Source organism: Procambarus clarkii, chromosome 46 (genome assembly GCF_040958095.1).
Source record: "Procambarus clarkii isolate CNS0578487 chromosome 46, FALCON_Pclarkii_2.0, whole genome shotgun sequence".
NCBI classification, from domain to species: Eukaryota; Metazoa; Arthropoda; class Malacostraca; order Decapoda; family Cambaridae; genus Procambarus; species Procambarus clarkii.
In genome coordinates, this window is record NC_091195.1 from 20,030,300 (window position 1) to 20,057,111 (window position 26,812).

General features: G+C 42.4%; 1 protein-coding gene across 2 annotated transcripts; it reads right to left on the bottom strand.

The window, feature by feature from the left end:
- Positions 1-26,480, bottom strand: LOC138350662 (uncharacterized). 2 transcript variants are annotated; one of them, XM_069301790.1, is made up of 4 exons: positions 26,325-26,480; positions 14,255-17,426; positions 6,531-6,737; positions 1-5,657 (listed from the first exon to the last, which is right to left on the bottom strand). In XM_069301790.1, exons 2-4 carry the CDS (start codon positions 16,920-16,922, stop codon positions 5,503-5,505), a joined length of 3,030 nt encoding a protein of 1,009 aa, XP_069157891.1. In that variant the 5' UTR covers positions 16,923-17,426; positions 26,325-26,480; the 3' UTR covers positions 1-5,502. The 2 variants fall into 2 exon arrangements, with proteins under 2 accessions (XP_069157891.1, XP_069157893.1); XM_069301792.1 differs by having other exon boundaries at positions 26,313-26,423.
- Positions 26,481-26,812: the final 332 nt, after the last annotated feature.

Genomic DNA, 26,812 nt, shown 5'->3' on the forward strand with positions numbered 1-26,812 from the left:
TACATAGGCTACCTTCTTTATTAAAGAAATCGTACAGGTGACACTTCTAAATTTACATAGGTGCAGAAGGCTAGTTTTTGCATTAAAATACTTGTACAGTAAACTGTTTTACTGTAATAAATTATTGTAATTTAAAAAATATTCAATTATTTGTATTACTTATTATTATAAAAATAAGTATACTTAAGGCGAGGTACTGTATTCGAGCAAGTGTACATATGATACAGTATTAAAATATATATACAGCATGCTGCTTACTGTATTATGGTAAGTTACAGTAGACTACTTATTGTATTTAATTATACATTAAGCATCTTATAGCAATAAAGGTCTGTCTAGGATCCTGTTTGATCATCATGATACTCATCATGGATTTGATTTTTTTTTTTTTTTTTTGAGATATATAGAAGAGTTGTTACATTGTTGTAGAGCCACTAGTACGCGTAGCGTTTCGGGCAGGTCCCTGGAATACGATCCCCGCCGCGAAGAATCCTTGTTACAACCAAGTACACATTTTACTGTTGCGTTAAACAGAGGCTACAGTTAAGGATTGGCGCCCAGTAAATCCTCCCCGGCCAGGATACGAACCCATGACATAGCGCTCGCGGAACGCCAGGCGAGTGTCTTACCACTACACCACGGAGACTGTATCATCATGATAATCATCATGGATTTGATCATCATGATAATTGGGTTCACTCGGACTAAGTCAGAGAAATTCTCAATATATAAAATGCTACTAAGATTACAACTACAATAGTTACTGTAAGATCCCTTAACTAATACAACAGTCTAAACTAATACAGTTGCCTAAACTAATACAACAGTGATACAATAAACAATATTAAAAATTTTGACTTTTTTGTTGAAGTGTAAAAAATGCTAGTATATAAATTTCCAAATCTATTCACACCAACATACCAAAACTTTTCATACCACCAGGTTCCCAAAGTGCATCCATACCCCCAGTATACCAAATCGTGTCAGTAAAATTTTGAGAAAGAAAAGATGAAAACTCATAGAATGAGGGAGGTAGAGGGAGGGTAGAAGGAAGGGCTAAGGAGAAGGAAAAGAAGGAAAGAGGAAGAAAGTGCTGCCACCATCCATTCAAGTTATTTATATGACAAGAACTTGTCTGTACCACAATATTATCTGATGTTATCACATAACAACTGTAAGCATGTACATGTATAGGTAATACAGTTACCTATATCAATCCTGCCAAACTTGTCAAATTTTTGAAAAACTAATCTATAAGCAGCTTTACTCGTATCTAGCCAAACACAATATACTTAGCCCTTGCCAATATGGCTTCAGACCCAAAAAAGCACTAACGATGCACTTATTAGTATGCTTAACTCGATTCATACAGCTCTTGATAAAAATGAGTTCCCTGTTGGGTTATTTGTGGACCTGCGTAAAGCTTTTGACACTGTCAACCACCAAAACCTTCTTCTTAAATTACATCATTATGGAGTCAGAGGTCACTCCCTGCAATACCTCAAATCCTACCTTACTGACAGGCTCCAGTATGTTTCTGTGAATAATACAATTTCTCCCACCCTACCCATCAACATTGGTGTTCCTCAGGGCACCATACTTGGCCCTCTCCTCTTTCTCATCTACATTAATGACCTTCCAAATGCCTCCCAACACCTCAAACCAATTCTGTTTGCTGACGACACAATCTTCATTTACTCCAGTCCTGACCCCCTTGCTCTAAATGCCACAGTAAATACTGAGCTAAATAAAGTCCATCTTTGGCTAACTGCCAACAAACTCACCCTTAACATTGACAAAACTTTCTATATTCTGTTTGGCAATAAATCCTCTAATCAAATAAATCTCAAAATAAACAATACCCAAATTTGTAACAAATTAGATGGCAAATTCCTTGGCATTCTCATTGACCACAAGCTGAATTTCCAGGGACACATTCTAAATATATCAAAAAAAGTTTCAAAAACTGTGGGCATTCTTTCTAAGATCAGGTATTATGTACCCCGCCCTGCCCTGGTGACTCTCTATTACTCCCTTATCTATCCATATCTCAACTATGGTATTTGTGCTTGGGGCTCTACTACCCAAAATCATTTACGTCCTCTAATTACTCAACACAAAGCTGCTATTAGGACAATATCCAACTCTGGCCCCAGACATCACTCGGTACCCCTACTCAAATCTCTGAATATGTTAGACATTAAGTCACTGCACATTCTCTCATGTGTATTATACATATATAAAACGCTAAACTGTAATGCCAATCCTGACCTCAAAAGCTTCATAGAAGGTTGTAACAGAACCCATGAGCACCACACCAGAAATAAATACAGTTTTGATATTCCTAGAGTACGACTTAATCAAACTAGAAATGTTCTACAAATCAAGGGGCCCAGAATGTGGAATGACCTTCCCAACCATGTTAAAGACTGTACCTCTCTCAACCTGTTTAAGATAAAAACGAAGCTATACCTAATAAATTCCCTGTAACCTACCTTACCCCTCTATTGTCAACCAATGTCTGTTTTTTTAAAGAGCGCTGTTTGTCGACAGAATTGTATTTGTGCTGCTTTTTCAGCTATGTTTTCATTTCTTGTTTTCATTTTACTCTTTATGCTCAATTAGTATTAAGCTTTAGTCATTTAAGTTTTTCCTGCCCGAAACGCTTTGCGTAATAGTGGCTTTAGGCATTGTATGTACTAGCACTATCTATAAATCTATCAACTTTTGTACCTTACCTTGTATGTATGTACTTTACCTGAATAAATATTTGTATTTGTATTTGTATCTTTAGTAAGTACACTTCAGAGTGCTCTCCACTCTAGCTTTCCCTATATCATAAAAAGGAATCCAAGATCTAGGGATCAGAATTAAAAACAATTAAAAAGTACGTTAATCCATTATATATTTACTATTATATTCATTTGTATGTTCAAATATCAACATTAATTCAGACTTTGAGTCATCACACAAGAATTTGAGAGCAACTATGGCTGACTGCCCCTGAAAATCACACACAACTTAAATTTGAAAACAATATATGTCAGCCTTACAATTTTACTCTCCATAGTCTCTGAGAATAAGATGGTTAAGTGGAGGGGGTGGTATGGCTGACAGAGTCCCCAACTGGCCTGGAACAGGACTGGTCTGGCTGCTGGAACCTACCTCTCTCTCTCTCTCTCTGTTTCTCTCTCTCTCTCTCTCTGTCTCTCTCTCTCTCTGTTTCTCTCTCTCTCTCTCTGTTTCTCTCTCTCTCTCTCTGTTTCTCTCTCTCTCTCTGTTTCTCTCTCTCTCTCTGTTTCTCTCTCTGTTTCTCTCTCTGTTTCTCTCTCTCTCTCTCTCTCTCTCTCTGTGTTTCTCTCTCTCTGTATATCCAGCTCGTCCTCCAAAAATGTGGAGGTAAATGTAACAGCCCCATAAGTGCAATTATGTACTATGTATGGCAGTCAGGAATTGCACTTATTTTCACTTAGTATTAAACCGTACTGTCAAATATATTGTGAATATTTGAGATTACTTGAAAAGCTGAATAGAAAACCATGACCTAACCGTCTTAGTTTTTGAAGATAATCATTTTATTGCTTCTTAATTACAATTAGTACTTAATCTATAGCTATATTGATATTACAGTTTTATAAAATAAATAAAACGAAACTAAAATATTTCAGTAAATTGTAAAGTAACTCGGGATATTTTCAAATTTTGTATAAAATCTCTATTGTTTAATAAAACTGAAAAAGAAATTCCTGATATTTAAAAATTTGTGTGTAACTAATTGAACTTCAAAACTTCATCCTAAAATTCTGAGTGTCTTAACAGAAAACGAGGAGAATAAATAGGGAGGTAAATGTAACAGCCCCATAAGTGCAATTATGTACTATGGATGACAGTCAAGAAATGTATTTATTACACTTAGTATTAAACCGTACTGTCAATTCGGAGGATGGGTTGCAGCATCTGTGTGTTCAATTCCACGGGTATTTAAGGGGGGACCGGGAGCTAATCTTTGCCTACCAGACCTACCACACCTAGACAGTGGCTTGTTTAATGGAAAGCACACAACAACCCGTCTGCAATTATCAGCTTAGCAGAGAGCGAGGTCACATGGTGCGACCTGACCTCTGCAACATGTGACAATTAAAACTTGAAAGGTGTGACTTTATAAATGCTAAGGGTCAACAGCCAATAGGTTATAATAGGAGCTGCCTCGTATGGGCCAATAGGCTTTCTGCAGTTCTCATTATTACTACTATTCCCTACACCTTACTTTCCTCCTCAGCTCTCTCTTGCCTATTTATTGCCTGTCCCTACCTGTCCTCATCACAATCGACTTGAGAATGGTCCAGGCCGGACCGAAACGTCGTCGTCCCTTCAACTTCTAGTGTGTGGTCTGGTCAACATACTTCAGCCACGTTATTGTGACTCATCGCCTGCAAAAGCCAACATTGAAGCAACTTGAGTTGCAAGTTGAAGCAGCAACATTGCAGAGATTGCAGGAGTACTTACCTAGTTTGAGGAGCCATTGATGGATGGTTTTAGTGGTGGGCCTCAGGACATTATACAGAGAATTATATGGACATCATTGTTGTTTGAGGGAATGCATGAATTCATGTTGTGAATGATGCAGTGCAAGGTGAGAGCATTTAGTATTTTCTCGTCTGAATTAATTTATATGCGAGTTGCTTGGCCCAGACTGTGAGAGAGGGGGGGGGGGGGGGGGGGGGTGCTGGCGAGGATTAAAGCAGCACCTTTGTGTACTGTACTCGTTGGAGCAGCAGTATTATATAAGCGTGATGTTAGTTTGTGGGACCTGATGATAGTAGGCTATTATTTCTTGATTCTTTGTATTTTTGTTAATAAATGTTTGTAGACAACTTGCCTTTGCACTTGTCCTGGTGAGAAATTTCTAGAAAGAGAGAGAGAAAAACAGTTGCAGATTGATCGAGAGCAGATATAATATTATAAAGGGGGAACTGGAAGGAGGTTATCCCAAAGCAAGATGAGTGAGGGTAAGTCACGGTGGCTCAGCGGGTTGTGTACTCATGACATATATAGGCAAGATTTGAGCCGATTCCCCAAATAATACCATACTACTTGTGAAGGAGGAAATGTATATGTTTATCTCTCAGAATGTTCGGTAATATGTTCATTGTTTGTGATGTGTGTCTATGTATGTATTAACACGATGTACTGAACGGGGTGAGAATAGCTTGAGCTACCTCATCCCTTTGTGTGTATTTTACATCAATAAACTTATTTCAATTTCAATTTCCCCAAATAAGGTGAACCCCTTCTCCATACATAAGACGCTTGCTTACAGGGAGACTCTCCAGTGTGTACTCCATTGTTGATTGACAACAGCAGCAAGCAGTAAGTTAAGTGTTAATATTATTAATATTTTATTTTATCGGGAGGAGGGGTGTCGCTGCTGGTGATATAAAATTAACCTCTTAGATATATCCTTGTACAGTATTGGTCGTCATCATGCTGGACCTCAACAGCCTACACTACATGAAGATGCTTAAAATTTTTAAGCAACACACCAACATTTTTGAGTTCCTTCTTTTTCCTCTTATTGTCCTTGATGGTAAGACAGAGGCAGTTGCCTTTGACGCCCCTCCGGTGAAGTTCTCGCAGAAGTCTCTTCCCTTTTTCACCTGTAGATGAGAGAGAACACTGAAGCCCACACCTGGCTGCTCTCCCCATGCCCCCACACCTTCAGATGAAAGGGAGCACTGAAGCCCACACCTGGCTGCTCATCCCATGTCCCCCACACCTTCAGATAAAAGGGAGCACCGAAGCCCACACCTGGCTACTCCACACACTTATGCCAAAGAAAACTTACAATAAGTAAATCTAGCTTGTATTACTCAAGACAATAGGATAAAAATCCACACTTATCTAATTTGTGATATGTATGTAAAGATTTACACCAAGTCTTTCGCACTCTCTTGAGTGCTTGTGTCAAGGTCTGAGTGTGTAATTAGGACGAGACTTGCATCTTAACAACTAATGCCAATCGTTGAGATGTAAGTCTCATTCTAACCACACACTCAGACCTTAACAAAACACTCAGGAGAGTGCGAAAGACTTGGTGTAAATCTTTACATAACTATCAGAAATTACCTAAGTGTAGGTTTTTATCCTATGTTATTATGTCTGTGAGAAAACATCACCTTTACTTAATTAAGACAATGTTTGTCTAAAACATTGTATGTACTAGCTCTATAAATTCATCAATATTTGTATCACACATTGTATGTATATACTTTACCTGAATAAACATTTGAATTTTTGAATTTGAATTTAAACAATGGCCGGGATCATTTTGAAGTATTGGGGCTGTAGCTTATTCCATAAACATTGTAGCTTGTTTTTCAATGTTTGTATCACACCTTGTATGTATGTACTTTACCTGAATAAACATTTGAATTTGAATAATATGTAAAATTAAACGGTTAATCTAGAAAGACTGTAACTAAACAACAAAGTCAAATACATTCGCGTGTTAAAATGTAGTCAATACGTACTAGTGAGATCTTTGAGTGTTAAGTCCAGGACATCATACCCTCCGAAAGTGCTAGGACACAGTTGAGCCGTCAGCTGACAGCACCAGTCTATGAGAGGGTTGTCAGCGGTTAGGGCCGGGCTGATCGTCACCTTGAGCTTCCTTCCCTTGTATAACTGACTGGGCATGTTAGTCAGCTCCGTGTCCTCCCTGGCGTCTACGGTAATCTCTGAAAAAGACACACATGAGATATACTCACTGTCATTACTGCTATGTTCTAAGATATAACAGGCAGACATGCTAAGACTCTTACTGGCGGGAACTCACCTAGTTGTGCTTACGGGGGGTTGAGCTTCGGCTCTTTGGTCCCGACTCTCGGTTAACTGGTGTGCAGGTTCCTGAGCCTATTGGGTTTTAACATATCTACATTTGAAACTGTGTATGGAGTCAACCTCCACCACATCACTGCCTAATGCATTCCATTTGTTAACTACTCTGACACTGAAAAAAAAAATCTAATATCTCTGTGGCTCATTTAGGTACTCAGTTTCCACCTGTGTCCCCTTGTGCGTGTTCCACACATGCTAAATAGTTTCTTAATGTCCAGCCTGTCAACTCCCCTAAGAATATTGAAGGTGATTATCATGTCTTCCTTTACCCTTCTATCTTCCAGGGACGTGAGGTTTAGCTCCCGCAGCCTTTCCTCGTAATTAATTCAACCTCTCAGCCCTGGGACTAGTTTGGTGGCATACCTCTGAATCTTCACTAATTTCGTCTTGTGTTTAATTAGGTATGGACTCCAGGTTGAAGCTGCATACTCCAGGATTGATCTGACAAATATGGTGTACAAGGTTCTGAATGATTCTTAACACAAGTTTATAAATGCAGTTCTTATGTTGGCCAATGTAACTGTTGCTGATGATATTCTTTTTAATTTTGTATTTATTTATGTATACAAGAGATTTTACATTCTTATAAAGAGACAAGCATGCATCGCGTTTCAGGCAGATTCTTAATGTTAATTTTCCCAGGAAATACGACTCCTGTGAGAGAATGGTCTCTCAGGATTCTCCCACAGCTGACTTGAATGGCTCATTGCAGTACACAGTGCACCGATCCTTGTGCACAAGCCCTATCTCTGTTAACCCTGGATAGTAATCTGTCGTGTTGGGTATCTCCGGGATGCCCACTTAAGCAAGCATGCGTTTATAATACGGAGGCCGCCGTATGTCCAGGCAGGAAGTAGATACAGGGAAGTTACTGGCCATAGGGTCAGTGAGTGCATAGGAGATGCAAGCGTGACAGAGGGAGAGGAGACGCCAGCGAGGCGACTGACCTCTGGGGTCAGCGCATTGGAGGATAACAACTGTGACGTGTTCATTACGTCACCTCTGCTACTGATCAGGGAACGATCAATATGATTGGTTCCCACTCATTTGCTGCAATGCTATTGATCAAATTGTAATCCCTTGTGTGTCCCACGAGATGCCCTACAGCCGCTGGCAAGGGCATTCACGTGAGGGAGCCCTTGCATAGAGGACGTGTCCTGTTCTTTCTATCGGCCAATAGACAGAAGAACACCGTCCATTCCTCACCGTCAAGTTAAACTCAGCGTCTTTTCGATTTACCAATGCTCGCCCAGAATCGCAACTGTGAATATATCGTTCAGAAGCCTAGTGACAAAATCACCAGAGTGAAACAGACTGGTATCAGGTAACCCCTGGTGACAAAGATCGTTGTGAGGGACCTAGAGTGAACTAAGGCAGTGCCGCTGCCTAAGTAACCTGTGTGTGACTTTAACACATTGTACCTCATGGTATCATATAATCAGCCGCCACTCGGTCCAGAGCGTGTACCTAGTACCTCGGTACCTCGAGCCGCCCTGCCTCACACTATGTGACGTCACCACCTTACTCACCGCCTGTGCCATCAAATGTGTGCGTGTGTCTGTTGACATACAGCGTGCCCTCCTGCGAGTACCCCTGTGTCAAGTATGGTTTGTGAGAAAGCCTGTCGCCATGTGGGACATTTGGGCTTGACTCTATTTATTTAATTATTAAAGTAATGAAATCAATTACGAAGGACCACCTGCTTTTATAGAAAAGAGGGAAACTAATAAAAAAGTGATCATTAGAAATTCCTGTAAGAACCAGTGTCTATGGCTAAATATTAGGAAGTATAATCACTTAAATAATTAATGGGCTGTATAGATAATTTACTTGAATCAAAGCCTCAAACACCTACATTGGGGGGTTATTGCTAGAACTTAATATACGTCTAGGAACTAGTGTGGTTCGTGCACCAGTTCATTGTGTAATAGCCTAATCTTATGACCAATTAAAGAAATCAATAGAAAATTTATCACCAGTAAATATATAGATCATTAACATCAGAAATTAATCGTTCTAATAAACACGTATTATCTCCAGTGTACACAGCATTCCATTAAATGATAAAATAATGAAAATCTGAATAATTAAGGAAATACGAAAAGTCTTAGCTTGAAGACGATTTCAAAGACATCAGTTACGAATCATCCTCGGGATCTCCGGAATTCCTCGTAGAACACTGGGAGATGAATAACCCGGGTAAGGTAACAGCTCGTGGATTCTTCACACGCGAGCTTTAATTTAAGAGATATTACGTAGCAATGCACTAGGCTACTAAAATATCTATATTCATGGAAATGGAAAATAAATTAGTTAGAATACTAACATGGGTTTTGTTGAGGTTGCTCAATGTAACGACAAGCTACCCCGACATATACAATCTCTAATGATGCATCAAAAGGGACTTATATATATATATACTTAGCTAAGGGGTACAGATTAAGTTGAGGCTTGCCGAAACCGCATCCCAAGCTCCACCCTGGAAACACAAACCGAAACTGTCTCTATTTTCCGCTTGTTACAACTTGTAATAAAGTTGTTACATTTTGGCTTAACGTGTTTATGACGTATTAGAACGTTGTTACAACTTGCTATATTGGTTGTTATAACTGGTTAGGTGTTAAAACTTGCTCGAACGTTGTACCAACGTCGTAGTTTCGGTGTGTGTTTGGCGGGCACTCTCACAATGGCGAACACGTGGTTGATAGCTTGGCTTGAATGTCGACGCGTTTAGTTGGCCGGTCACGACAGATCACGTAGAACAAAATTAACTAGTTCTATGATGAGTATCAGGTTAAATCTTGCTGACAACTTCACCGTAACGTGTCCTAGACTCTGACACCAAAACTTGTTGCTCAATTCCGCAACATGTGACTTCACGCCGCACTCTGGCGTCTTGTCCTCCTCGAGCCACAAATCACAATGGCGTCTCCCTCTCCGCTCGCGTCTCGCATTCGCCACAGAAATTATTTATCACGAATAATATTATTTCGCGTAGTTGTGGCTAAAATGCTTTAATAAAGACTGGGTTGTAATTCTAGGGAGTTAAATATTATTACTTTCTCGTCTTATGGTAGTAAGCAAGAAATGGAGAAGATTTTAGTGTTCTCCCTGGCATTCACGCGTGACGTTAAATTTATTACTTGATAACAATTGGAACTAAAAACTCTCGATTTGGAATTATTTGGGAGTTATGTTATCCGTAAATAATTATCACACAGAATACTGATGATTTTAGAGAATCACATTCAATTCTCTAACACACTGGATATAAATGTGTTTAACTAGGTAGAATCTGACGCAATACTGGAGCTTGGTTTCGTAAGAATTCCAGTATTATTATACAGATATGATTATTAGTTCATGTGAACCCTACTGTTAGTAAATTTTTAGTAACTACAGTAATTAGTATATTTTAACACTAGTTTATAATAATAATACAATAATATTGTATTAGTGTTGGAAATTTCCAACACGCCAATGGTCTCACATCAGAACGAGCGCCCAGCTGTCAGGCCACCTACTAGTTCTTGCATAAATGTGCCTGAGTGAGTGAATGAATGAGAGGTACCCTACCTGTAAGTACAAGATCTTGTCATTGTTTTATTGTGTCTGTCTGTGATGATCTGATGAATCAACTACAGTTCTCACCTTCTCATACCTGACACAGGTATAGGTGAAGACACCCCTGACGGTGTATGCGTGTTTATCTGTGTGATATCACGATATTACACTCGTCTGTGAATGTGAGCTTCACATACACCACACATTTAGTTATTGTGTAATATTATTATTGTGCATGTTATTGTCTGTCCCATTGACAGTGCCGTTGTTGAGTTATTGCATATCATCGTTCTGGCTCCCAACCCCCCCCCCCTCACTCGAAACTTGAGAACTACGGTAATTCGTCACTGGTCCTAAGTCTGTCAAATGGTTAGTGGCGAAGGCAGGAGAGGGGAAACGGATTGGAAAAGGGGATTGGAAGGACTGGGAGACAACGATTGGAGGAAATTGGAGAAATAGGAATATGGGGGAACAAGTGACTTGACCACCTACCTAAAGGGTAATTTGACTTGAGTAGGATATGGCAGGAACTGCCAACAAGGAGGGGGGGGGGAGAGTGACCAGAGGGTCGGACTGACAACTGGAGAGGGGAAGGGAAAAGGAATGAGGCAATGGGGGAAGGGGTGAATGGACAAGGACAAAAGGAAGGGGAGAAGGAGGGAGAGGGGAGAGCCATGAACTGAGCACCAGATTATTGCAGTGTGTTGTTGTAAGGTTAAATGATACCATACATATTATAGTATTTTCCATGTATACTGTATGTTCCTTTTCCTGGAGAAAACCAGTGAGATGACAGTGAGTAAGGGTTAGTCTGAATGATAACCTGAATTGTTGTATACTGTGTTATTATTGATTAATTTTTTTTTTGAGATATATACAAGAGTATATTCTTGTAGTATATATATCTTGTATGTATTCAAGAAATACATTGTTGTAGAGCCACTAGTACGCGTAGCGTCTCGGGCAGGTCCCTGGAATACGATCCCCGCCGCGAAGAATCCTTGTTACAACCAAGTACACATTTTACTGTTGAGTTAAACAGAGGCTACAGTTAAGGATTTGCGCCCAGTAAATCCTCCCCGGCCAGGATACGAACCCATGACACAACCCGTTCTCGCAAATTTAATAAGTCAATATTGACTTATTAAATATGTGCATAGGTGACATACTTAACATAATAGATACCCTTAAAAAGATTCATAGAAAACACCGACCTTACCTAACCTTGTTAGTATCTTAAGATACGCATCTTATTGCTTCGTAATTACAATTATTACCTAACCTATAATAGGTATAGGTTAAGTAATAATTGTAATTACGAAGCAATAAGATGCTTATCTTAAGATACTAACAAGGTTAGGTAAGGTCGGTGTTTTCTATGAATCTTTTTAAGGGTATCTATTATGTTTAGTATATCACCCATGCACGTAGTTAATAAGTCAATATTGACTTATTAAATTTGCGAGAACGGGTTGCATGACAAAGCGCTCGCGGAACGCCAGGCGAGTGTCTTACCACTGCACCACGGGGACTGAATTAATTGTGATTTATTAATTGCTTTGATATTGTGATCCGTGTTGTGTTTTAATCTTGTGGCGTGTTATTAATTAAGCAGTGTGTAGTGAAGCCTAGTGTTAACGTGTCCTGATTTGTCTGCGTGACAAGGAATTTAGGTAATCTTCAATTATTAATTGAAAAGTCAGTGAAGTAATTTCCATTGTTGTGATAACTGTCCGTTGAAGCATTGTATTTAACGTAATTAGTCCAGGGGGTGACTATAATTCTTGTTTGGTAAGCTGTCTTAAATGATAGCCTTGAGTTAATGTAATTTGCATTATTGTAATTTGTAAGGGGGTAGAAATAGCCTAAACTACTCTATCCCTTTGAGATGTATTTCTTTCTTATCTCAATAAACATACTTGAACTTGAACGTAATTTGCCTTGATTAATTAACTGTCTGTTTGACAGTAATTAATGTGGGTAAGAGAGAGAGAAAGGACAGGAAGCATCGTGAATCTTGCAGGGAAGGACAGGAAGCATCGTGAATCTTGCAGGGAAGGACAGGAAGCATCGTGAATCTTGCAGGGAAGGAGAGGAAGCATCGTGAATCTTGCAGGGAAGGAGAGGAAGCATCGTGAATCTTGCAGGGAAGGAGAGGAAGCATCGTGAATCTTGCAGAGAAGGAGAGGAAGCATCGTGAATCTTGCAGGGAAGGACAGGAAGCATCGTGAATCTTGCAGAGAAGGAGAGGAAGCATCGTGAATCTTGCAGGGAAGGACAGGAAGCATCGTGAATCTTGCAGGGAAGGAGAGGAAGCAGCGAGAATACAAAGCGTTGCATTAGATCTCATCAAGCAACAAACTATGCTGACGCTCAACAATGAAGCTTTTGTGTCTAATGTTGGAATTATTTCATATCACCAACATGTCTCAAAACCAATATGTTGTGAACATATCAGGAGGTCCTGTGTCATATTTTTATTATATTGTGAATGTCTTGACCAAGAGTCAAGGCCACAGTGGAAGGTCATTTGGATCAAGGTCAGAAGAAGGCAAAATGGACCAAGGATCAAGTTCTCAAGGCCATCTGTGTCATGAGTCAAGGTCACAGGTAAAGGTTATCTATAAAGGCCGCCAAAAGTCAAGGTTATCTTCTTGAGATGATTTCGGGGCTTAGTGTTTCGGCGACCCGTTCCTTGACCAGGCCTCATTTTTTGTTATCAGGTCAAAAATAAAAATCATGTGAACCAAAAGTATGGCGTCGCTAACTACTTCAAGTAGTTATTTATACTCAATAATATATACAGCTGCAGAAAGTTTGGAAGTTAGCTGTTCAAAGAGATGTGAAAAGATGATGATACTCTTCAAAACGCTAGTGCTCTCTAGAGTAGAGTACTGCTGCACAATGACAGCCCCTTTCAAAACTGGAGAAATTGCTGACCTGGAGAGCGTGCAGAGATCCTTTACTGCTAGAATCCACTCAGTAAAACATCTAAACTATTGGGACCGACTAAAGAGCCTAAAACTGTACTCCCTTGAGCGCAGGCGGGAGAGATACATAATAATTTACACGTGGAAAATATTAGAGGGGCTGGTCCCAAACCTGCACACAGAAATAACATCACATGAGACCAGAAGACATAGCAGGATGTGCAGAATACCCCCGTTGAAAAACAGAGGTGCAACTGGTACTCTGAGAGAGAACTCTATCAACATCAGAGGTCCGAGACTGTTCAACACGCTTCCACTACACATAAGGGGCATAACTGGCCGACCCCTCACAGTGTTCAAGAGAGAACTATCAACATCAGAGGCCCGAGACTGTTCAACACGCTTCCACTACACATAAGGGACATAACTGGCCGACCCCTCACAGTGTTCAAGAGAGAACTATCAACATCAGAGGCCCGAGACTGTTCAACACGCTTCCACTACACATAAGGGGCATAACTGGCCGACCCCTCACAGTGTTCAAGAGAGAACTGGATAAGCACCTCCAAAGGATACCTGATCAACCAGGCTGTGACTCATACGTCAGGCTGCGAGCAGCCGCGTCCAACAGCCTGGTTGATCAGTCCGGCAACCAGGAGGCCTGGTCGACGACCGGGCCGCGGGGACGCTAAGCCCCGGAAGCACCTTAAGGTAAGGTTCAGGGAGTTTGTCGCCCTTAAGGTGGCTATATTTGTAAGCAACGTGTCTGAACTATCATATTAAACCTGAGGAATGAAGCACTTCGTCTATTGTTTTGTTGTTAATATGACACTTAAAATTATGTGGAAAACATAAATATTTACCTAGGTCTTCTAGACTCGGAAGGCTTGGCAGGTGATGTATGAAGACAGGCAGTTGATGTAGTGTGAGGCGCAGGTCAAGGACTTCGAGGGTGTGAGGCAGGAGGGGTATGGCTGCTTCAGACAAGTAACCTTTAAACCACTTTAAAGTACACTGACTGCCAGGGGCTGTCAGCCTTTCCAAAAATTTGTATGATAAGTCGTTATTTCTATCTCTGCTGTAAAGAGGACCTTCAAATTGTATGTCTATGGTTACTACATTATTTGCAAGCTCAGACAGTGCAGACAGGAGTTGGTTTAATTGTGGTGTATCGTCTAAGCACAGGAAGATTTCCTCAGGCGTCACCTCCCTCAGAACAGGCGGCAGGAAAACACACGAGAGAACACTGCTTATTGACCACTTGTGTTTTGTACGCAGCTTCTCACACACGGCTTGGATGACGTGCTTACTCTCGCGGGACTCTGCTACGTGCTTCAACAGCTCGTCATCAATCGATTTTTTTTCCATTTCGCACAGAAGATCAACTATATGAGTAATGAACTTGTGCTCTTCTCCTTCGGCACTCAGCACACCGGTAGTGCTGAGTAAAATGCTCTGCCATCTGGAACGCTCAACAATTTCGTCTGTCATGACGTCTGATTCCTGCAGATGATCTGGCGAGAAGCTTATTTGCGTATGCACAACATCCTTCAGGAGGTCAGTAATTCTCGAGCTTTTCTCTGACACACACTGTTGTTCTCGATAGCCTCCTTCTCCCTCCTTCCTCAACTGAGCGACCAGCCCCCTGCTGGCACAATACTCCTGGTACCTGGCGTGAAAATAGCCAAACACCCACACCACATTGAGGCCCCGACGGTAGCTGGTTCTTGTGAAATAGTTGGACAAGACCTCCTCCTGCGGCAGTCCCAGAATGTTACACTTCTCCCTAATCTCCGCTTCCGTCTCCGGCCAAAGGTCGTACTCCTTCCTCTTGATCCCTCTTAAACTAATCTCTTCAAAGAACAACAAAAACTTATCACATTTTCCTATGGGGTCAACCACATGTTTGTCTGTGAGTCTGGACACCAGTTTGCAGGTTATGAAGCCATGAATCTTCTCATAGACTTGAGTGTTTGTGGTGAGATTGTTAAATTCTTTTGGAGCCTCGACACACAGCAGCGCCAACAAGGTCAAGGTGAGTGGAGTGTTGAGGTACTCGCCCAGGAACTCACTCATCTGTTCCAGCCGCTGGGTAAATTTCTCTTTGACACTCTGTTGGCTCTCTTCCTCCACCAGCACCTTGATGGTACTCTCGGCGAACTCCACGCGACGTTCTGGAGTGATGCCCAAGACGAGGATGTTGTAGCAAGGTCTGGTGTGTGGGACGAGCTGTGACAGTTGTTGGTCCCACCCCGGCCGTGTGGTTATCACCAACCTCACATCCTTGCCAGGCAGGTGCAACAGCTCCTTCACCAGCCTTCCTGAATGGTCGTTGACCTCGTCGTAGCCGTCAATCAGGACTAATATATTTAAGCTCAAGATTGTCTCCTTAAATAATATGAAGTCGGCATCAGAATCACAAAGTGTTTGAGGTAGCGACTGGCGGAGGAGATCATCGAAGGTATTAAGATGTAAGTCCCTGCACTGTACATAGAAAACGAGGTCCTCAGTGCCCAGGTGACGTATGGCAGCAGGGTCCTCTACCCACTTCTCGAGGATGAGCTTGAGTAAAGTTGTCTTGCCCATACCACCTTCCCCCGTCAGGATGACACACTGAGGGACTCTTCCGTCCTCTCGTCTCATACTCAAGATGTCTTCATACTTTATATCCTCATTCATGGTAGCATGGGAGGGTCTTGTGTTATCCTGACCCATGGTCGCGTGGGAGGGTCTTGCCCCTATGACGGGATCTTCAAGGAGTCGTAGTCGTGTAAAAGCAAGACTTGGGTTGTAGTTAATGTTGAGGAGGAGCCAGGGTGCGGGAACAATCTGGTACAGCAGTTTATACCCGTCAGTTAGCTCCTGCTTGCTCATCTGCTTAACCTCTTCTGTGATGTGGCTTTTGAACACCTTAATATCCTGGCGGAGCTGAGGCAAGTACGCCACATCTGAGGGATCCAGCGGCTCTCTGACCTTCGCTAGCAGACCACCAATATACTCGGTGACATCTCTGGTCACGTGGTCCACATCCTGGCTGTTTGTCCCACACCGGACGCCGGCCTCAGCCAGCATCTTGGCCAATAAGTCAATGAGCTCCGTCAGTGTTGACGTAAGATCTTGCTCTGACATCCCCACATTATCATTATGGGCCAACGTGTTTTGGTGTTGCTTTAGGCTGTAAATGAGGTGTTCAAGTGATGGTCCCCGAGGCCCTGGAATGGTCCACGTGGGGTCATTCATCTCAGCCAGACCACACATACGTTGCAGGAGTTTATACAACAGGGTGATGTCAAAAGTTGCCGCGTCAGGGGAAGCTTCGAGTTTATCCCTCTGTTGAGCATCGAAGACACGCCTGTACTGAGCATTGGTGTACCCCAAGTCCTGAGTGAGGTAAGTCACTACTGGGAAGGTGCCCCGGTACGACCACATAAACACACTTGCTAGCGCGTCTCGTCCTGCCTTAGTCACAGCCAGTCCATACCGCAGTCTGTTCACATCTTCCGGTTGGATAACAGGACTTAAGGCAGCCATATTGAGCTGTATGATTCTCCTCAAACAAGTGTTATCAAGTTTCACAAAAGCAGTAAATGTCCCACGCTAGTTTTGTTATTATATTATGTTAAAAACGATAAACAAAATCCCACTGTTGGGAACAGGAAACTTGTGAGGTTTATTGAGGCTTTCCTAAGCCAACGACGGTCCTTCCTCAGGATTCAACCCTGACTGATTTCCGGGTACTTAGTTACTGCTAAATGAACAGAGGTATCAGGTGTAAGGAGACATGTCTTGACGTCTCACACTGCCAATGAATCAAACTCGGGTCCAGTCGGTAATGATCCGGCTGCTCCAACCACAATACAGTTCACTTAATTGATTACAAAATATATGTGGTTTCCAAATAAACCATAATTAAGGAAATGTGTTCACGTGTAATTGTTGTTTATGCAATGTACTGTCCCAACTTTACTGGTTATTTTCAATTTATTCAGTTTTAGTTAATTTCTTCTGTCTTCCTAACTCTCAGATTTCTGGCATCTGGAAAAAAATATGTAGCATTTTTAATACAAGATATTAGTGTTAAATATTGGGTCAGAAATACATTTTTGAATACAATAAAACACATAAAATTCCAAAGCCTGCCTCCTGTATATTTGTTTTATTTTATATCATAAAACTTTCCATGTTTTAACATAACTCCTGTGATCACTGCCGTGTTGACTTCTGAGTTGGAGTAATAATGGTGCTCATTTTCTCCCACAGAAAATGGACGTGTGAAGTTGGGAATGTTATTATCTGCCATTATCTTGTTCTTTTGAGGGCCTATTAAGATTATGCAGTTCAATTTGGTCACCGTACAATATAAATGATATTGTATGGTGACCAAACTGAACTGCATAATCTTAACAGGTCCTTACAGAACAAGATAATGGCAGATAATAACATTACCAACTTCACACCATCCATTTTATCAAGCTAGAACCTTGGGGCTAGCCTCTCTCACCACTATATATAATGGACTAATTTCACTTGAACACGAAAAGGGAAGAATGACAAAATTGATCTCAAGAATTAGAACCCTCCCGTACGAAGAGAGATTAAAGAAGCTTTATTTAAACATTCTTTGGAATACGAAAATTATATGTGACATAATTCATGTACACAAAAGGATGAAAATTTATATAAAAGATAATAATAATTTGTTAAATATATCGCCACAAAATAGAACCCGAAACAATAAATCTGTATCTATAAAAATTAATGTCTATCAGAGGTTGAAGGCTAGAACCTTGGGGCTAACCTCACCAATTTTTTTAACAGTAATTGCTGTTGGGTACGTGCCCAACAGGGTATGGCATATATGAACCGAGTGCCATTTAACACAGTGCCAAAGTTACCCCCCCCCCATTACGATTTTGCAATATGTTAAACTGAATTTCGAATTATTAATTAATTTTCTTCCTAGGGTACCCAGCTGAACTTGTATTTTTCTTTCTCTCTACCTCCCCTCTCTTCCCCTCTCCCTTTCCAGCCTGTTGTCGTCGTGTCGTCGGGGTTAAAAGGCGCAGTAGTCACAATGAGACACTGAGCCGTGCCAGGTGACGAAGTGGTCACCACTGGGGCTTGGGGGCTCGAACCTACCACAGAGGAGGGAGGGGGTTAGTCAGGAGGATCAAAGGAGGAGCTTGGTCTGGGCCCCACTAGCAACAGTCTTTCTTCTGAACTAGCAACAGTCTTCTGAACTAGCAACAGTCTTTCTTCTGAACTAGCAACAGTCTTCTGAACTAGCAACAGTCTTCTGAACTAGCAACAGTCTTTCTTCTGACCTAGCAACAGTCTTTCTTCTGAACTAGCACCAGTCTTCTGAACTAGCACCAGTCTTCTGACCTAGCAACAGTCTTTCTTCTGAACTAGCACCAGTCTTTCTTCTGAACTAGCACCAGTCTTCTGAACTAGCACCAGTCTTCTGAACTAGCACCAGTCTTCTGAACTAGCAACAGTCTTCTGAACTAGCACCAGTCTTCCTTCTGAACTAGCAACAGTCTTCCTTCTGAACTAGCAACAGTCTTCTGAACTAGCACCAGTCTTCCTTCTGAACTAGCAACAGTCTTTCTTCTGAACTAGCACCAGTCTTCCTTCTGAACTAGCAACAGTCTTCCCTCTGAACTAGCAACAGTCTTCCCTCTGAACTAGCAACAGTCTTCTGAACTAGCAACAGTCTTCTGAACTAGCACCAGTCTTCCTTCTGAACTAGCAACAGTCTTCTGAACTAGCACCAGTCTTCCTTCTGAACTAGCAACAGTCTTCTGAACTAGCAACAGTCTTCTGAACTAGCACCAGTCTTTCTTCTGAACTAGCAACAGTCTTCTGAACTAGCAACAGTCTTCCTTCTGAACTAGCAACAGTCTTCTGAACTAGCACCAGTCTTTCTTCTGAACTAGCACCAGTCTTTCTTCTGAACTAGCACCAGTCTTCTGAACTAGCACCAGTCTTCTGACCTAGCAACAGTCTTTCTTCTGAACTAGCACCAGTCTTCTGAACTAGCAACAGTCTTTCTTCTGAACTAGCACCAGTCTTCTGAACTAGCACCAGTCTTCTGAACGAGCACCAGTCTTCCTTCTGAACCAGCACCAGTCTTCCTTCTGAACTAGCAACAGTCTTTCTTCTGAACTAGCAACAGTCTTCTGAACTAGCAACAGTCTTCTGAACTAGCAACAGTCTTCCTTCTGAACTAGCAACAGTCTTTCTTCTGAACTAGCAACAGTCTTCTGAACTAGCACCAGTCTTCCTTCTGAACTAGCAACAGTCTTCTGAACTAGCAACAGTCTTCTGAACTAGCACCAGTCTTCCTTCTGAACTAGCAACAGTCTTTCTTCTGAACTAGCAACAGTCTTCTGAACTAGCACCAGTCTTTCTTCTGAACTAGCACCAGTCTTCCTTCTGAACTAGCAAGTCTTCTGAACTAGCACCAGTCTTTCTTCTGAACTAGTACCAGTCTTCTGAACTAGCACCAGTCTTTCTTCTGAACTAGCACCAGTCTTCCTTCTGAACTAGCACCAGTCTTCCTTCTGAACTAGCAACAGTCTTCTGAACTAGCAAGTCTTCTGAACTAGCACCAGTCTTTCTTCTGAACTAGCACCAGTCTTCTGAACTAGCACCAGTCTTCTGAACTAGCACCAGTCTTCCTTCTGAACTAGCAACAGTCTTCTGAACTAGCAACAGTCTTCCTTCTGAACTAGCAACAGTCTTCTGAACTAGCAACAGTCTTTCTTCTGAACTAGCAACAGTCTTTCTTCTGAACTAGCAACAGTCTTCTGAACTAGCACCAGTCTTCCTTCTGAACTAGCAACAGTCTTCTGAACTAGCACCAGTCTTCCTTCTGAACTAGCAACAGTCTTCTGAACTAGCACCAGTCTTCCTTCTGAACTAGCAACAGTCTTCTGAACTAGCAACAGTCTTTCTTCTGAACTAGCAACAGTCTTCTGAACTAGCAACAGTCTTCTGAACTAACAACAGTCTTCCTTCTGAACTAGCAACAGTCTTTCTTCTGAACTAGCAACAGTCTTCTGAACTAGCACCAGTCTTCCTTCTGAACTAGCAACAGTCTTCCTTCTGAACTAGCAACAGTCTTCTGAACTAGCAACAGTCTTTCTTCTGAACTAGCAACAGTCTTCTGAACTAGCACCAGTCTTCCTTCTGAACTAGCAACAGTCTTCTGAACTAGCACCAGTCTTTCTTCTGAACTAGCACCAGTCTTCCTTCTGAACTAGCACCAGTCTTCCTTCTGAACTAGCAACAGTCTTCTGAACTAGCAAGTCTTCTGAACTAGCACCAGTCTTTCTTCTGAACTAGCAACAGTCTTCTGAACTAGCACCAGTCTTCTGAACTAGCACCAGTCTTCCTTCTGAACTAGCAACAGTCTTCTGAACTAGCAACAGTCTTCCTTCTGAACTAGCAACAGTCTTCTGAACTAGCAACAGTCTTTCTTCTGAACTAGCAACAGTCTTCTGAACTAGCACCAGTCTTCCTTCTGAACTAGCAACAGTCTTCTGAACTAGCACCAGTCTTCCTTCTGAACTAGCAACAGTCTTCTGAACTAGCACCAGTCTTCCTTCTGAACTAGCAACAGTCTTCTGAACCAGCACCAGTCTTCCTTCTGAACTAGCAACAGTCTTCCCTCTGAACTAGCACCAGTCTTCTGAACTAGCACCAGTCTTCTGAACTAGCACCAGTCTTCTGAACTAGCACCAGTCTTCTGAACTAGCAACAGTCTTCCTTCTGAACTAGCAACAGTCTTCTGAACTAGCACCAGTCTTCCTTCTGAACTAGCAACAGTCTTCTGAACTAGCACCAGTCTTCTGAACTAGCAACAGTCTTCCTTCTGAACTAGCAACAGTCTTCCTTCTGAACTAGCAACAGTCTTCCCTCTGAACTAGTAACAGTCTTCCTTCTGAACTAGCAACAGTCTTCCTTTTGAACTAGCAACAGTCTTCCCTCTGAACTAGCACCAGTCTTCTGAACTAGCACCAGTCTTCTGAACTAGCAACAGTCTTCTGAACTAGCAACAGTCTTCCTTCTGAACTAGCAACAGTCTTCTGAACTAGCAACAGTCTTCCTTCTGAACTAGCAACAGTCTTCTGAACTAGCAACAGTCTTCCTTCTGAACTAGCAACAGTCTTCCTTCTGAACTAGCAACAGTCTTCTGAACTAGCAACAGTCTTCCTTCTGAACTAGCAACAGTCTTCTGAACTAGCAACAGTCTTCCTTCTGAACTAGCAACAGTTCTGAACTAGCAACAGTTTTCCTTCTGAACTAGCAACAGTCTTCCCTCTGAACTAGCACCAGTCTTCTGAACTAGCAACAGTCTTCTGAACTAGCAACAGTCTTCCTTCTGAACTAGCAACAGTCTTCTGAACTAGCAACAGTCTTCCTTCTGAACTAGCAACAGTCTTCTGAACTAGCAACAGTCTTCCTTCTGAACTAGCAACAGTCTTCTGAACTAGCAACAGTCTGTCTTCTGAACTAGCAACAGTCTTCCTTCTGAACTAGCAACAGTCTTCCCTCTGAACTAGCAACAGTCTTCTGAACTAGCAACAGTCTTCCTTCTGAACTAGCAACAGTCTTCTGAACTAGCAACAGTCTTCCTTCTGAACTAGCAACAGTCTTCTGAACTAGCAACAGTCTTCCTTCTGAACTAGCAACAGTCTTCTGAACTAGCAACAGTCTTCCTTCTGAACTAGCAACAGTCTTCTGAACTAGCAACAGTCTTCCCTCTGAACTAGCAACAGTCTTCCCTCTGAACTAGCAACAGTCTTCCCTCTGAACTAGCAAGTCTTCATTTTCAACTTAAGTTGCACTTAATGACAGAACCAGTAAGATCCAGAACCAGTTATATATGGTTACAGCCACGGTGTAGCCATATATAACAACTGGGAAGTGTGGAAGGGCACCACACACGCAGATATGAAGATAAGACCCACAAGAGACTGATAACAGTGATAGGAATCATGGCTGCTGATACTGGCTACATATCACCCAGAAGTTGCACAACACATGTAGCGAATTGATAAAATCATCATTATTTAACATCTGCGTGTAAATATTTAAAGTTAAAAATATACAAAAGCTTTATGTAATATATATATATATATATATATATATATATATATATATATATATATATATATATATATATATATATATATATATATATATATATATATATATATATAAAACGCACGACCCAGCAGCAAGGAATCAAGCCTTCACGATAAAATATCGCCAAGATCTGATTCGTGATCAGATATACAAGGCAGAAAATGAAATCAAAGACAACAAAGCGCAACTACTTCATGCTACAAACGAATGGAGAAACAGCAACATCGATGAAAGTCTCCCTACTCGCATTGAACAACACCTCGACATCCTCACAGACCGACATCACCTCAGCACTGAAACAAGGATAATCAAGAAACTAACAACGTTATATGGAGGACCTATGGCAATTCCACGACCAAGAGATGGCTTCCTGAACCTTGCAGGAATCAACCTCACTGAGGACCAAGTCACTCTCCTAAATCTGGGTATAAACTGTCACGTTATGTCCAGACCGAGTGAGATGGCCCGGAAAGTGGAGTTGGAGATCCTGTTGGACGACATATTCGACCTCGAGACACAAAAGAAGGTCACCACCAAAGATACCTTACAAGCAGAACTTATTGCGGAAGGAGGAAAGAATCGAGGCAACTACAGAAGCACCATACTGTCCCCCGAGCTCAAAGTGGCAGCTAAGAGCCTTCGTGAGAACAAGGAGATAGTTGTCAGGAGAGGCGACAAGTCGCCAATATACGTCATTTTTAAAAAAGACGAATATCTGGCGAAAATGAACCTCATACTCTCTGACCAAACTAAATTCCAAAGGGTAACGAAGGACACTACAACCGAACTGAAAGCAAAGGTCAACAAATTGATCAAAACTGTGAGCGCCAAGAAATCTGGACTCCACCTGCCAAAGATTATTGGGGAATATAAACCTGGATATGCGTATGGAAATGTCAAGACACACAAGGCTGGAAACCCACTTCGGCCAATCATCAGCCAGATACCCACACCCACGTACAGACTGACTAAACGACTCAACGGCTTGCTGACTCCTTATGTCCCTTGCGCCTTCAGCCTGAAGTCTCCAAAGGAATTTGTTGACTTGCTGCGGGGAACACGGGCCACAGGGATAAGAGCCTCGTTGGACGTAGAATCTCTGTTCACCAACGTACCTGTGGATGAAACAATCGGGATGATAGCCGACAGAGTGTACCGTGATCCGGCCTGTACTTCTCTTGACATTCCAGAAAACATTCTAAGGAAACTACTCCAAGCTTGTACTAAAGAGGCACCCTTCTTGAGCCCAGATGGGCACATGTATAAGCAAGTAGATGGGGTCGCCATGGGTTCTCCCCTAGGTGTCCTGTTTGCGAACTTCTACATGGGTACCATCGAACAAAAGGTCTTAGTCGACATGAACTTGAAACCGGCCATATACTGCAGGTATGTTGACGACATTTTTACACAGGTACCTGATGTCAGACATCAGCAGGAGCTGAAGGAGGCATTTGAGCAGAATTCTGTGTTGCGTTTCACTTACGAGATGGAGAAGGATGGGAAGCTGCCCTTTCTAGATGTAACAGTCATGGAAAGGAGCAGAGTTTTCCACACTGCAGTCTACACTAAGGAAACAAACATAGGAATGTGCCTGAATGCCAACAGTGACTGCCCAGACAGGTACAAGAGGAGTGTCGTTAACGCTTATGTCGACCGTGCTCTCAGCCACAGCTCAGGATGGAAGCAAGTCGATAAAGAACTCTGTAGGGTAAGGCAGGTCCTAGTCAACAACGGCTTCTCCAATAGTTTCGTTGAAGACATCATGAAGTGAAACGCCATGCAACCTCTGAAGAGACAACTAACACAACACCTGTACCCCCTATTAGACTATTTTACAGGAACTTCTTTTCCACAGCCCATAAAACGGAGGAAAGGGTCCTGAAAGATATTGTCAGTAGAAACGTTATCCCTACAGACAAAAATCAGAAGATACAATTGACGATCTACTATAAAACCAAGAAAACGGCCAACCTACTCATGAGAAACTCTCCAGACACAAAGCAGAACGCTTTAAAAGAGACCAATGTGGTCTATGCCTTCAAATGCCCACTTGGGGACTGTAAGCCTCAAAGAATTCAGTATATAGGCAAGACAACAACATCTCTTTCCAGGCAATTAACGATGCATAAGCAACAGGGCTCCATTAAGGAACATATAATCTCTTCCCACAACCAGACCATCACCAGAGAAGTCTTAACAAAAAACACGGAAATCATCGATAGATATAGCGATAGCAGGCGGCTAGATATCTGCGAGGCACTACACATTAAGAAGTCGACACCAGCAATCAACAATATATATATATATATATATATATATATATATATATATATATATATATATATATATATATATATATATATATATATATATATATATATATATATATGTAAAAAGTAACTTTATTAAAATGTTCATTACCTTAATTATTATTATCATTATGTGGAAGCTTCAGGGCCTCAACACACTGGGGAACCCTAAACAAGTCCTGGGAGGTGTGGAAGCTTCAGAGCCTCAACACACTGGGGAACCCTAACCAAGTCCTGGGAGGTGTGGAAGCTTCAGGGCCTCAACACACTAGGGAACCCTAACCAAGTCCTGGGAGGTGTGGAAGCTTCAGAGCCTCAACACACTGGGGAACCCTAACCAAGTCCTGGGAGGTGTGGAAGCTTCAGAGCCTCAACACACTGGGGAACCCTAAACAAGTCCTGGGAGGTGTGGAAGCTTCAGGGCCTCAACACACTAGGGAACCCTAACCAAGTCCTGGGAGGTGTGGAAGCTTCAGGGCCTCAACACACTGGGGAACCCTAACCAAGTCCTGGGAGGTGTGGAAGCTTCAGGGCCTCAACACACTAGGGAACCCTAACCAAGTCCTGGGAGGTGTGGAAGCTTCATGGCCTCAACACACTGGGGAACCCTAACCAAGTCCTGGGAGGTGTGGAAGCTTCATGGCCTCAACACACTGGGGAACCCTAACCAAGTCCTGGGAGGTGTGGAAGCTTCAGGGCCTCAACACACTAGGGAACCCTAACCAAGACCTGGGAGGTGTGGAAGCTTCAGGGCCTCAACACACTAGGGAACCCTAACCAAGTCCTGGGAGGTGTGGAAGCTTCAGGGCCTCAACACACTAGGGAACCCTAACCAAGTCCTGGGAGGTGTGGAAGCTTCATGGCCTCAACACACTAGGGAACCCTAACCAAGTCCTGGGAGGTGTGGAAGCTTCAGGGCCTCAACACACTGGGGAACCCTAACCAAGACCTGGGAGGTGTGGAAGCTTCATGGCCTCAACACACTAGGGAACCCTAACCAAGTCCTGGGAGGTGTGGAAGCTTCATGGCCTCAACACACTAGGGAACCCTAACCAAGTCCTGGGAGGTGTGGAAGCTTCAGGGCCTCAACACACTAGGGAACCCTAACCAAGTCCTGGGAGGTGTGGAAGCTTCAGGGCCTCAACACACTGGGGAACCCTAACCAAGTCCTGGGAGGTGTGGAAGCTTCAGGGCCTCAACACACTGGGGACCCTAAACAAGTCCTGGGAGGTGTGGAAGCTTCAGGGCCTCAACACACTAGGGAACCCTAAACAAGAGCTGACAAGGGTGAGGCTATGACTGACTTAGCGGTATTGCACCACCATCAACCATGCGCTCTGGTACTATCATACAGTTAGTAATATTTCCACACTGATTATTTACAACTCATTAGCACTACGCGTAATATAATGAACAATACAAAGTATACACCCAGGAAAAGAATATATTAGCGTACCAGTATACTTACTAGCTGGCTGTAGGAGGTGCCGAGGACCCTTATCTTGCCCGGATGAAGAGGAGAATGGCGCACGTACACCCCAAGAGCCTTGCGGAAGCCGGCCGGCAGAGTGGCAGTGCGCGTGCGCCAACTCTCGTCACATTGTTTACATACGTTCAATTATTAATAATTCATTTTGTCGGGGACAGGGAGCCTGTGTACGTATATACGTTAGGCTTATATTTGTATCGAGGTCTACCCACAATTAAGGTCCATCTACTAATTCTAATGGTCCCAGGATGCAACCCCCACAACAGTTGCTTAACTTCAGGGTACCTATTTACTGCTAGGTGAAAAGTAGCATTAGGTGACAGGAAACGTGACAAAGTATTTCTGTCTCACACAGGATTCGAACCCGGGATTCGTGATTGTGAGTCGACAATGAACCCGACGGTACTACAGAGACCCTGAATATAAATCCTGAGCCGGGATAAAATTATGACGTCATAGTGACGTCA